Raw genomic sequence first — 13,191 nt, forward strand, 5'->3', positions numbered from 1 at the left:
TTCACGGGTCGGGTGTGCCTTCTTTCAGGCCCGGTCAGTACTGGAGGGAACGGGGGGAAGGGCGACCCACCCTCGCCCCCACCCCCCGTGGCACTGGTGACACTTCACGCCTGTCTTCTCGCCAGGCACCTGCCCCCTCGGGCATGTGTGCGGGTGTGTCCTCCGAAGGGCGGTTTTAAAAACAGACGTTTGTCATGTGGACTGGCAGGTGTCTTCAGTGCCGCTTGGGCTGGTAGCTTGTCTTGGCAAAGGTGAGCTGCAGCTCTCACACGGGCCTTTAAATGCCTCACACAGCACCTGTGAGTGAAAAGCCGGGCTCTGGACCATGGTTGTGAGTGAGGAGCAAGCCCATTAGTCAGGAAGTACAAACAGTGGCGTCAGGTTAGGGGACGTCATTTCTCTTTGACGAATTTGTAAGTAAGAGTTTTTAAAAGCAGCCGACGGTTCCCCAGTAATTTGTAAATTCTTCCAGAAGCAGGATTGCAACCCCAGAGCCTTCTCTGCACATCTGCTTCATTTTTAGGTAGTCGACTGCGTTTGGGAAACTTCTGAAAGTAGTTAGCATGTAATACCAGGAGTGATTAATTTGCACTGACCCGTTGAGAGTGTTAGCAGGAGAGAAATGACGCTGTGTCACACACCCGGTGAGGACGCGGAGCGCTTGTTCTTGCAGACGTTTGGGACAACCATCGTTATCAATCCAGAAAAGGATAAAGACATGGTGCAGGACCTGCTGGACTTCAAGGACCGCGTGGACCACGTGATCGACGTGTGCTTCCAGAGGAACGAGAAGTTCATCAACCTGATGAAGGAGTCCTTCGAGGCGTTCATCAACAAGCGGCCCAACAAGCCCGCCGAGCTGATCGGTAGGGACCCTCCCCCGCCGCGTCCCCGCGGGAGCCCGCAGAGCGCGGGCAGAGGCTGGTCCCCCGCAGCTCACGCTCCTCACGCGGAGGTGGGCCCCTGACGTAGGCGCACACGCGTGTTCAAAACGCGTGCACACGTGCGTGCGTGGATATACTTTAAATGCGTGTGGACGTTCGCGGCGTTTCCATAAGGGCTCCTGTTGGGGCGACTCTGCAGAGAAGTGAGCGGGAGAGCCCGGCCCCAGTCTGCACGGCCTGCAGCTCCGGGGCCGCCCTTTGTAAAGACGAGGCTCGATGCTCCGTGTGACCACAGACAAGTCATTTCCGCTCAGAGACTGGCCGTGTGAGGATAACTGTCAGTCTCCAGAGCGTGTTCCGCATGAGGTGCTCTGGAGTCACTGTCTCCGTGTCCTCCAGGCAGCATTAAAACAGGGTAAAATTGAACGGCATCTCCTAGGAGAGCACGTTTCAGAAGACAGTCTTTAAAAGGTCACTTTGTATAGTTATTTCACGATGACTTCAAAGTGTATTTCAGGATTCATAGAATTTCACTAGTGAGTAGTGTTTTCCAGTTCCAGGAGGCAGAGGCAGAGAAAGGCGATGCAGAATCGGGCTCTGCCGAAGAGGTGGGGGGGATGCGGTGTTCCTTGTACCGGGGTCTGCGTTGGTGTGCGTGCAGGGGGTATTTCACCCTCGAGATCGGGTAGCAAAAGAACCACTAACGGCAAGGCAGTGACTGTGGCCTTCGAACCACTTTGGGGTGTGGTTTCTCTAAAGATGAGTGTTTCAGGAGCCTGGCCCGCCACCCCTCCAAGCCAGGGCAGGTTAGTGTAGCTCAGAGACCAGAGCCCAGGTAGAACTAACTGCTCTGGTCCCTGCGTCGTCACCCTGGATGTCACCTCCCGCAGCCCGAAAGCGGTCGCGCCTGCGTGAGTCAGGCATGGCCCGTCCTTCAGACGGGCTGGCCCGGTCTCTGGAGCAGGGACGCGCCCTGACGCCCAGCATGTGATCGGTGTCTCTTCTCAGGCGCCCTGAAAGCGCGGGCCGTGGAAAGCTGGTGTTGGCCTTGTCAAGCCGCAGCGTTCTCTGGGAAAGGCCGCGTCCAGTCTTTGCTTGTGGAAGTGAAAGATCTTCTTTCTCCATTTAGAACATGTATCACATAGTGGCGCTTACCTTTCAAATAATTTTAAACTCTTACAGCAAAGCACGTTGACTCAAAACTGAGAGCGGGTAATAAAGAGGCCACGGACGAGGAGCTGGAGAGGATTCTGGACAAGGTCATGATCATATTCAGGTTCATCCACGGTGAGAAAAGCCCGCCTCGCCCTCTGCTGTGGGCGCGTAGGAACACCCTTCGCCCAGACGCCCGCCTCCCGGCCGTCTTCCGAGGAGAAACGGCGCCTGCCCCGCGCCTGTGCCGGGGGCGGCGGGGGGGGGCGCAGAGCGGCCGCAGCCCCGGGCGCTGGTCGTGGGGAGGCTTAGCTGGGGTCTGGGTGCCCAGGGCGGGCTGGTGGCCGAGTGGGCGCCCTTGGGGTTTCCGGCAGGTGGGGGACATTTGCACATCAGCTGCCTGATGTCTTCGTGACTCTTGTTGGCTTAAAACAGGTAAAGACGTCTTTGAAGCATTTTATAAAAAAGATTTGGCCAAAAGACTCCTCGTTGGAAAAAGTGCCTCTGTCGATGCCGAGAAGTCGATGCTGTCGAAACTGAAGCACGGTAAGGCCGGCGGACGGCGGCGGGCGGGCGGGCAGCGGGCGGGCGGGCGGGGCCTCGCGCCGTCCGCTGTCCCGCGACGCCCGCCCCTTGTGTGCAGAGTGCGGCGCGGCCTTCACCAGCAAGCTGGAGGGCATGTTCAAGGACATGGAGCTGTCCAAGGACATCATGGTCCACTTCAAGCAGGCAAGTGGGGGCCGCGCCCTGCGGCGGCCCGGCCAACGCCCCGCGCCGCCAGCAGCATCCCCCCGAGAAACGCACGCCAAAACCGTGACCTAAATGAGCTCAGTGGTGCCTTATTTGGTATGAAACCAAAGAAGAAGAAATATTTCTCGAGACTTGAGAACCGGGGATGTGGCTTCAGTGGAATATTGTCCAGGAGCAAAGAAAAGCACATTAAATAATATTTCGGAAAGTACACCATTTACCTTGTAAGGAACAAATTATTTCGATCATGTTCTAAGAGAATCCTCTTGTCCTGATTTGCTCTGTTCTCAGTACATGCAGAACCAGAGCGACCCGGGCTCTATAGACCTGACGGTGAATATTCTCACGATGGGGTACTGGCCGACCTACACACCCATGGATGTGCATTTAACTCCAGAGGTGAGTGTCCGTGAGGCTCTGTGTCCTTTATTGGTAAGTGGCTGGTGCTGCCCGGGCATCACAGGCGTCCCCCTTGTGACCTGGTGCCGGGCAGCCTCTCCCCAGAAGGCTCTAGAGCCCACGCTCAGAGAAAACTTCAGCCTCTCCGTCGTCCCTGGAAAGCTGTGCCTCCACGTTCCCAGCTCCCTGACTTACTGTGTCCACCAACTGGCCGTCAGGAAGGCACTGGCACAGCCCTGCCTGCCCGCAGCTGTGGGCCTCCCTGTCTGGCTTCTCCCCCATGTCAGATGCGAGGGGCCGCTGTGTCCACATCACTTGGGCGAAGAGCCGGGGGCCAGGGGGCCAGCTGTGTCCGTGCCACCCGAGCAAGGGGCAGGGGGCCGGCCGGCTGTGTCTGTGTCACTCTGGCGAGGGGTAGCAGGGAGCTGTGTCCATGTCACTCTGGTCTCTCGGGACGTGCGGGCGCCAGGGAGGACCCTGGGCTCGGGTCCTTAAGGTCCCTCGGCAGTGACACGGAGGGCCCGGGCACGGCGTGGTGCCTTCCAGGAAGAGGCGGCGCCGCAGCGGCCCTGGGGCCAGAGACCAGCCTCCCAGCGGCTCTGCCCTTCCTGAGACCGTGTGTCTTCTTGGATTTTCTTCTCTTTCTGACCCCGCTGGTCGGCTGGTCGGCTGCCTTTGTCGTTTTCTTCTTTTCCTTCCCGTGTCTGGAGGGCTGATGTTCCCAGAAGGGCCTGGCGACCGTGGCTACATGGCCGCCCAGGCTCAGCACCCCTCCCTGAAGCCCTCCATCCTGGCTCTGGAGGCCAAGGCCGTGGGCCCCCACCTGCTCGTCTCCTGCTCCCAGGCCTGTGTGCGGCCCTCTGGAGGGAGCCTCTTCTCCAGAAGCCCGAGGCCCTGCTCAGCACAGCCCTCACGGCCTCGCTTCGCCCCCACCCCGGCCGCGCTGCAGGCCTTTTCAGGCCCCCTGGGATGGCCCCCACGCCTTTCACTCTCCGTGCTGCGTGGGCGTTGCCGAGGGTGACTGGAGCACCGTCAGATTCCGAAAGCTGACACGGATGTGACTCCTGCCCACGTGCGGCCGTGCTGCCCTTCTGCTGGTTGTCCCGGCCCGGTTCTCTGTGGCGGTTCCTCTGGGTGCCAGGCCAGGACCCTCGGTGCCGGGACCTGCGCCCTGTCCTTTTTCGTCGTAGCAGCAGCACGACCTTTCCTTCCCTTTGTGATGCTGACGGTGCAGGCCACGTCCAGCCAGAGCCCTACGCGGGAACTGTCGTTTCCTGACTGTATCTCACCCAGGGTTGCCCCCCGTGATCGTGTGGTTGTCAGCCAGTTGTTACAGGTGGAGTCTGTCTTACATTTGAGCCTAGAATGCTAACTGGCCCTTAGTAAACACCCAGTGTTAGCTGCCCTTGGAGTCATGTATTTCCAGTCCTAGGAATTAACCTCCAGGGAATACGCTTTAGAAGGATGTCGCGTTGTTGATCTTGCCCTGGGTGTGCCGGGACGCAGTAGACGGCTTTGTCCTCTGGGATTCGATGGTTTTGAAGGTGGTCGTGGGTCTGTGGGGTGACTGCGACTGTTGAGCTGAGTTTTGAAGTATGAAGAGGAGTTTGCCAGGTGCTGGCCCCGGCTGCCCCTGGGACAGAAGTCCAGAGGCCCTGGACGTCAGCCCCAGCCCGGGACCTGTGGCCTTCTTTCCCGACACCTGGGGCAGCAGCGCGGAGGCCAGGCCTGGCCTTGCCCCCTCGCCCTCCGCCCAGTTGGAGCAGCCGCAGATCCGGCCGTGGGCAGCGAGGGCAAGAAGCCCACGGAGAACGAGGCTAGGAGGGCGCTCTGCTAGGGGCAGAGGGCCGCCGGAGGACTGTCCTCTGACCCGGGACGCTGGGGCTGGCGTGGGGCTGGGGACAAGCCCACAGGACCGTCTGACCCCAGAGGACAGGAGGCTTGGCGGGCGTGCCCCCAGGGTCATCTGACAGGTCACTCGGAGCCCAATGAGACCGGTGGTGTTGGCGGCACCGAGGCAGGTGATGCCAGCCCTGGGGGGCGGGGGGTGGGGGCTGAGGAGCCCCCAGGCTCACGGCAGAGCCCAGGCAGCCACGTGGCCAGGCTGGGGGGCTGGGAGGGCCCGGGGGCCCCCCTCCCGGGAAGGGTTGCAAAGCACACGGGCTGCGTCGGCCTCCGGAGAACATAGTGGTCCCCCAGGGCAGCAGCGGCCCGGGGCAGGCGGGTGCTGGCAAAGCGGAACTGACCTTTCGTTCAGCCGGGCGGTACCGGGAAGACTGGGCACGGAACGGTGGGCGGGGCTTAGACCTAGGTGTTGGGCATAATTCAGCTTGTTTTTCCTGTGCTTGACAGATGGTTAAACTCCAGGAAGTGTTCAAGACCTTTTACCTGGGAAAGCACAGCGGCCGCAAACTTCAGTGGCAGACGGCCCTGGGGCACGCCGTGTTAAAAGCGGAGTTTAAAGAAGTAGGTGCTTTGGCTGCCGTGTTTCTCTCAAGCGTGTTAGTAGAGTATTTTACAGTTGTGATGGAACCTCGGCAACACAGAAAGGAAACGCTTCTTCAGTGTAACTCAGCGCTGGCCTTTCACTGGCCAGTGCAATTGCAGTTGAAGGATTAATATTCTAATTAATAAAAATAAGAGAAAGCATTTACCTGATTAAAAACAGAGCCAAGGGTATGAAGAGGCAGGTCCTAAAAGCACCGTGTCTGTGAAAATGTGCCACTTCTCTGCCAGTCAAGGAGTTACAAGTTAAAAAACAAGGAGTTCCCACTCAGCAGAAACGAATCCAACTAGGATCCATGAGGTTGTGGGTTCGATCCCTGGCCTCACTCAGTGGGTTAAGGATCCAGCGTTGCCGTGAGCTGTGGCGTAGGTCGCAGACGCAGCTCGGATCTGGCATTGCTGTGCCTGTGGTGTAGGCCGACAGCTGCAGCTCCGATTCAACCCCTAGCCTGGGAACCTCCATGGGCTGTGGCTGCGGCCCTAAAAAGATAGAAAAGGAGAAAAAAGAACACTCGTTGCAGCGCTGTTTTTAAAAGTGATCACTTAAGCCTCTTCCCTGCTGCCGCCGAGTCTCCCGGAGTCTCAAGATTCAGCCTCACCTCTGACCACAGCCACAGCTGAGGGAGGCATTGCTGCTGGGGAGTAATGGCGCTCATGCTCACGCTGCTCTGCCAGAGGCCCTCATCCCCACAGCCCAGCACACGGAAGCTGCCAAAGCCTTGGACAAGCGCCGAGCCTGTCTTCGAGCGCCTGGACCCCACGGTGATGAGCCGACGCGTGTCACGTCGGGGGGGTCCTCTGCTGAGCTCAGATCAGCCCGATTAAGGGCGATGACAGCAAGAGCCAGGGGGACGGGTGGGCCTCTGTGAACCCCGTGTGGTTGCAGTGAGCAGTGGTGAAGGACCACGGCACAGGGTCTCAGGCCAGGGATGTCGTCGGGGAGTACGTCAGATGCAGGAAATGGGCAAATGAAAAAAAACTGGCTCTTGGAGTTCCCGTCGTGGCTCAGCGGTAACGAACCTGACTGCTCTCCATGAGGACATGGGTTCAATCCCTGGCCTCGCTCGGTGGGTTGAGGATCTAGCATTGCTCCGAGCTGTGGTGTGGGTCGTAGATCGGCTTGGATCCAGCATTGCTGTGGCTGTGGTGTAGGCTGGCAGCTGCAGCTCCAATTCCACCCCCAAGCCTGGAAACCTCCATATGCCTCGTGTGTGGCCCTAAAAAGACGAAAAAGAAGAGAAAATGCATCTAGTATTTATAAATGAAAGAAACATTTCATAAAATAGTCCATATTTGAACTTTTCAGTTTTGTAAACAAAATTCAATTAGATAGTCAGCCAAAAAATTTAGAAGTTATTTTGCTATTATATTTCCTATCTATACGTTTTGCATAAATTACGTGCACAGACATATAGTTTACACATAAATGATACACGGTTCCTTCTGTGTTACTGCGCCAGGTGAGGTATAGAAAACCACATACCACGTACTAGTCCTTCAGGTACCACAAGAGTCCGATTCCACGGCCACTTACTGGCCGCTGCGCCCCCCGCCGGGCCTGGAAGCCCTCACACAGGGGGCCTCTGCTGCCAGCTGGACTTGGTGGGCTGGAGTGAGTGGGAATCGAGAGCTGCCAGGCACACCACTGAGACAGGGTATCACAAAGGGGTGAGGCCTGGCCCTTGGTGTGTGAGCGTCACGACGGAGAAGACGGTATAGGCCTCGCTTTTCCAGCACTTCGCTGCTGGAGCTCCTGCTGTGGCACAGCAGGCTGAGGGTCCAGCGTGCCGCAGCAGCGTCTCCTTGGCCGCATGGGTTCAATCCCTGGCCTGGGAACTTCCACTTGCCTCTAGTGCAGCCTGAAACAGAAAGAAGGAAAGAATAAAAATCCTTCTTTGCTGAAAACACGCTGCCCATCACCTGAGCCTGCAGCAGCCAGTCGTGGTCTTTTCCTGGTGGAGGGGCCAAACTGTGAGCGTCACGACGCAGGACGCAGACGCCAAGGGAGAGGCGCTTGGCACGGGGTCGCCCTGACCCCGGTCCGCACGGTCCCAGAGGTGTGACGCTGCGCCTGCTCCACCCTGGTTCCGTTCACTCCAGTGCTGGCGTGAGCTTCCCTCCCCCAGGTCCTGCCCCTGTGCCTTCTGCTCTGCCCTCGGTGGTGTCCCCACGGCCGTTACGAGGACCTGGGCGAGCGTGAGGCGCCGTCGGGTCTGTAGCAGTGACCTCGGGCCTCACAGCCCCCATCGTTGTTGGTGAGCACGGCTCACCAAAAACCTTGCCTGCTGCGCTCAAGCTACGTCGCGAGGAGAATTACGCGCAGTCCGGAGTCATTTCATTCTTGTACAGTCAGTAACGTCACTTCCGACTCAGCGGGCAGCGGGTGCTTTCCTACCACGGCCCCCGACGGCCCGAGAGCGAGAAGCCGCCGCTTGGGAGTGTCCGCCACGGCACGCACACGCCTGACGGGCGGCGCGTCTGCTCTCTTGCAGGGGAAGAAGGAGTTCCAGGTGTCGCTCTTCCAGACGCTGGTGCTGCTCATGTTCAACGAGGGCGACGGCTTCGGCTTCGAGGAGATAAAGGCGGCCACCGGCATAGGTATGGGCGCCGCCCGCGCCGCGTCCCCGGCCCGGCCGCCGCGGAGCTGGCCTCCCCGGGGCGCAGCTGCCGCGGGCGGCCCTGACCTGGGCTGCGCTCTCTCCCCGCCCAGAGGACAGCGAGCTGCGGAGGACCTTGCAGTCCTTGGCCTGCGGCAAAGCTCGGGTTCTGATCAAGAGTCCCAAAGGGAAGGAGGTGGAAGACGGAGACAAGTTCTTTTTCAACGGGGACTTCAAGCACAAGTTGTTCCGGATAAAGATCAATCAGATTCAGATGAAGGAGACCGTACGTACCCTGCTCCTCTTACCCAGGCGGCGCGTGGGCCCCGAGACCGGTAGCCTGCAGTCACTTCTCCCTGGGTCGGACGGCGCCGCGGTGCCTGGGAGAGGAACGTCGGTTCCCGACAGGCTCACAGTGGGAGTGGGAATCCGAAGGAGGGGCACGTCACCGAACGGTGCGATCCGTCAGAGCCTCGTCGCCGGGGTTCTGTGAGCAGCCAGCCCTTGGCCTCGGCCGGGCTCCTGGGGTGGACGTGGGAGGGTCCTGCCACTCGGCCCACGGGTGTCGAGTCTGTGACCCGCATGGATGGAGCGTCTGAGCTTCGATCAGACACTCCAGGGTTCGGCTCGGAGCAGGTTCTGGACGGCTGCCGGGGCCCTTCCCGAGGCGGAGCCCGGCGCACCCTGGAGCCCCTCAGAGCAGGTGTCAGCTGCCCCTGGGACCTGCAGCACAGGAGGTATGGCCTTTGGAGCAGGGGGTCGGTCCCAGCAGGGCGGCGACTCTGATGGTCCGAGGTGGGGGCCGGTCCACTCAGGTTACGCAGGAGGAAACACAGGAGGCCAGTAAGTGCAGCAAATGCACCTGGATGCCTGCGCTAGGCAGTCATTTCCCGTGTCAGGTTAAGAGAAGGTTCTCTTTCTGGTCCATCAATTTGGGAAACGTAAAGTTTGATAATATCCCAAGTGGGCAGCGACATGAGGAAGCAGCTTTATGTGTTTATTTTTTAAGAGCTGTTGGACGCGTACAGCGCTGCTAGTGGGTCATTTGACACGTCTGTGAAGGTTTAATGCCTGTGGCGTTTGTTCCGTCTTTCCTTTTTTTTTTTAATCTTTTTGTCTTTTTCCAGGGCCGCACCTGCGGCATATGGAGGTTCCCAGGTTCCCAGGCTAGGGGTCTAATTGGAGCTATAGCTGCTGGCCTACGCCACAGTCTCAGCAACGCAGGATCCAAGCCACATCTGCGACCTACACCACAGCTCACGGCAACGCCGGATGCTTAACCACTGAGCAAGGCCAGGGATTGAACCCACAATCTCATGGTTCCTAGTCGGATTCGTTAACCACTGAGCCACGCCAGGAACCCCTGTTTCATCTTTCCTACGATAGCTACCAGAGTGATCAAAGGGCGTGAGCTTCTGGACTTAGCGTTCCGAGGTGGGCTGGTCTGTCCTGCCACCTGTTCACACTCAGCCTTTTTCTCTGATGTGTGTGCGAAACCCCTCTTCCTGTGCACTCTCTGCACCGTTCCCTGCACCCTGTGTCGCTCCTTGTCAGGCGATGCCCTGGGCCTCCTTCCGTGGCAGGGCTTGGTTTTAAGGGTGTGGCAGAATCCACCGGGCAGATCGGATCAGAGCATCCTCGGGGCTCACCCGCAGAGTTCGACGGGACCCTTGCTGAAAGGCAGCTGCGTGTTTCCGTTTCCGGGAAGACGACTGTTTTGCGCAGACACTCCTGTGCCCCTGGTCGGCTTGTCTCCTGAGTGGAAGCGCAACTGAGTGGAAGCCTCACGGGGTCCCGCCCCCGCCCACCTCGGCCCACCCCACTGTCACAGGCCCAGAGTACTTCTGGCCACTTTCGTGTGGCTTTCCTTGGGTCCTGGGGGCATCTGTGCGCCGTTGAGCTGCTCGTACAGATGAGGAGATCTCTCTAGTCCTCGACTGCTCCCCTTTAGAGCTGGTGTGACGCTGGCCGGGGCTGTGAGCAGTCGGGCTGCTGACGGGAGGCGGCTCAGCACGTGCTTCTGGGACCCGCTCTTCAGCCTGTCCCAGGCCTTTCTTTTGAAACCTTCCCCACTGAGCTTCAAGGCGAGTGCGGACTTCTGTTCCGCCTCCCTTCGGACCGTCTGTCCGGATGAGCAGTCGTGGCGCGACCCCGGGATCCTGTCCGGGAGCTTCACGAGGGCTCGGGGTGTCCTGACACTGAGCCAGGCCGACGCGCCTGGGGTCCGTCCCATGGCTGCTGGGCTTTGTCCTTTCTCTGTGGCACCACGGGACCTCAGCCAGGATCGTATACAGTTTATAACTTTTTAGGCGCAAAAGCTTGTCAAGGTTTGGCTCCGAAGTTAAGCAGTTTTACTAGAACAAACCAAGTGCACAGCGGGGCGGGATTGGTGCGCAGTTGGGCCTCTCTCCTACCCGGAGGCGCAGCCGCCCCAGCACAGGTGAGCACGCCTGCGCACCCTTGTCCCGAGCAGGTGGAGGAGCAGGTGAGCACCACGGAGCGCGTGTTCCAGGACCGGCAGTACCAGATCGACGCCGCCATCGTCAGGATCATGAAGATGCGCAAGACGCTGGGCCACAACCTGCTGGTCTCCGAGCTGTACAACCAGCTGAAGTTCCCGGTCAAGGTAAGGCCGGCGCGTGGCCAGCTCGCGCGTCTGCCAGACACCTGCAGAGCACCCGCCACTCGCCCCAGGAAGCTTCTGTGTGCGTCTGCTGCGGCCAGCGGGGCCTCACCCAGACGCCCCTGGCTGTGACGTGCTGCTGGTGCCCCAGAGCCTGCTGGCCAGGGCAGGTCCCCGCCGGGGTCACTGTCCTGCCCGGCGGGGGGGTGCCAGGCAAGCTGGGGGCCAAGCATCCCCCTGGGAACTGGCCCATCAGCCGGCCACCGAGCCCACCACCCGCGCTTCTGGGCGGGAAGTTCTACGACCCGGAGTTGTCCCATCCACGTGGCTCGGGGAGGACGCTGGGCGGTGCTCTGTGCTCCTGGGCGGAGGGCTGGGGAGGGGAAGCCGCGAGGACCGGCTTGGGGCTGCAGCCCTGCTCAGCGTGGACGAGGGGGGCGCTGAGGGGAGCCTGCGCCCTGAGAGGCAGCAGCCAGGCCCCCCACACCCGTGCTGGGCGCGTGGACTCCCTTGCCTGTCTGGAGAAGGAGCACACGGGTCTGGTGTCTCTGTGCCCAGAGCGTGTGCAGCAAAGACAGGTGACAAATACAGCAACTGGGGAGAACTGTCCACAGAGGTGGACACGCCCAAGGGCCTGAGTCCCCTCCAGACACGAGTGAGGGCCAGGCTCTGCGGGTGACCTCAGGGCGTTCACCTCTGAGCCGCGTCACCCGCCCGCGGAAGGAAGCCCTTTGCCCACCACAGGACATTGGCGCGCTCGCATCCCGGGAGATGCGTGTTTGGGGGTGCCGCCGTCCCACGCCCACGCTCGCCCCCTTGGCGTGGCCGCTCTCATCAGGGGTGTGTTTTTCTTTTCCAGCCCGGAGATTTGAAGAAGAGGATCGAGTCCCTCATCGACAGAGACTACATGGAGCGGGACAAGGACAGTCCGAACCAGTACCACTACGTGGCCTGAGGCCCGGCGGCGCCGCCGTGCGACGCGAGAATGTATCTTCAGGGCAGAGACACTCGGTGCTGTTGCCAGGGCTTTCTGGGCCTGGACAGCACGGCTGCTTTGGGACTGGAAGGAGGGGGGATTCCGGGACCGCCCTTCGCAGGCTCAAGGGCTTGCATAGGGCGCGTGCATCTTGCCTGCAGTTCTTCCTCCTGCTCTTTTAGGCGTTTTAAGTGCGGAGTGACCCTGACGGCTTCTCTGTGAGGTGGTGTTCTTGCGGCAGCGCCGAGCGTTGGGCGTGTGTGTGTGTGGCCTGCATGTGCGGGGGGCAGACCCCGCATGCTGCCTCCTGCAGCCACGGGCCACCGGGTGTCCTGCAGACATGCCGCCCGCGCTGGCGAGCACTTAGGCGACCGCGGGACCCTCAACTGGTAAACGTTAGGGAGGAACAGTCAGTGTTAAAAACTGGCTAATGATTATGCAACCCGAATGCTAGCACCTGTTTGTTTCGTTTCTTTTCAAAAAGTTTTCAACTTTGATGACCGATTTCTTTTACGATGAGGTTTCTCGGTGAGATCTCCGCTGTGCCAAGAGGACCTTGTGTCTGACGTGTGTGATGCCGCGAGCGCGTCAGCGTCTTCGCTGTATTTCTGCTAAGTTACTTGGGAATCCCTGTTGGAGGGTGGCAGGGGTGGTGTGTGTGTGCTCTTCTCCGATTGAGTCTCGCGGGCCCCGGCTCCCACGCCGGGGTGACTGCCGTGTGAGTTTTTTCTAACTGCAGGATTGGTGAGAGTGCGACAGTCAAGTTTGGTTTTGCTTCCTCGGGCCGGGCGGGGCGGCTGTTCTCTGCTGTAACCACGGAGGACAGGGGCCCTCGGGACGTGGGGTCTGGGGGTTCACGCTGTGTGCGTGGGGCAAGGCGGACGGGCGGCGGCAGCGTGGTGACGAGGACAGAGATACTGCTGTGGGAGCGTTGAGAAGGTCTTTATGTTTCACATGATAGCACGTTTCACTTTGATTAAAAGCTGCCAAAGGAGTTTTGATCATGGTGTAAGTGTCGAAAGCAATATTTTCTGGAACATCTACCAAGTTTATATCATTTGACTTTTGTGCTAAATTATTAAAAGATTCTCCCTTTTTGAAACATGCGTGCTTAAAACACACCATCTCACGTGTTTCCATGTGACAGTCCTGACACTCTCTCGGGAGCACCCTTACTTCTAGAGGTGTACGTTCTCATTGGTGAGCTCTGTGCTGTGTGGCCAGTAAGAGGCCGAATAGATTCTCCTTATCTTAGGCTCTAAGTCCACTGTCTCCAGGTTGTTAATGCTGTAATTTAACGCAGAC

At 59.5% G+C, this 13,191-nt stretch overlaps 1 protein-coding gene across 1 annotated transcript in view; it reads left to right on the top strand.

Moving 5' to 3' along the window:
• Window positions 1-12,988, top strand: part of CUL4A (cullin 4A) — a 31,935-nt gene extending 18,947 nt beyond the window's left edge. The window contains exons 11-20 of the mRNA XM_003131101.4: window positions 674-866; window positions 2,067-2,171; window positions 2,472-2,582; window positions 2,680-2,765; window positions 3,078-3,185; window positions 5,538-5,651; window positions 8,183-8,288; window positions 8,401-8,573; window positions 10,761-10,913; window positions 11,770-12,988. Of these exons, the coding sequence (XP_003131149.1) occupies window positions 674-866; window positions 2,067-2,171; window positions 2,472-2,582; window positions 2,680-2,765; window positions 3,078-3,185; window positions 5,538-5,651; window positions 8,183-8,288; window positions 8,401-8,573; window positions 10,761-10,913; window positions 11,770-11,865 (1,245 nt within the window). The 3' untranslated portion in view covers window positions 11,866-12,988. The remainder of the gene's footprint in view (window positions 1-673; window positions 867-2,066; window positions 2,172-2,471; window positions 2,583-2,679; window positions 2,766-3,077; window positions 3,186-5,537; window positions 5,652-8,182; window positions 8,289-8,400; window positions 8,574-10,760; window positions 10,914-11,769) is intronic.

Source organism: Sus scrofa, chromosome 11 (genome assembly GCF_000003025.6).
Source record: "Sus scrofa isolate TJ Tabasco breed Duroc chromosome 11, Sscrofa11.1, whole genome shotgun sequence".
NCBI classification, from domain to species: Eukaryota; Metazoa; Chordata; class Mammalia; order Artiodactyla; family Suidae; genus Sus; species Sus scrofa.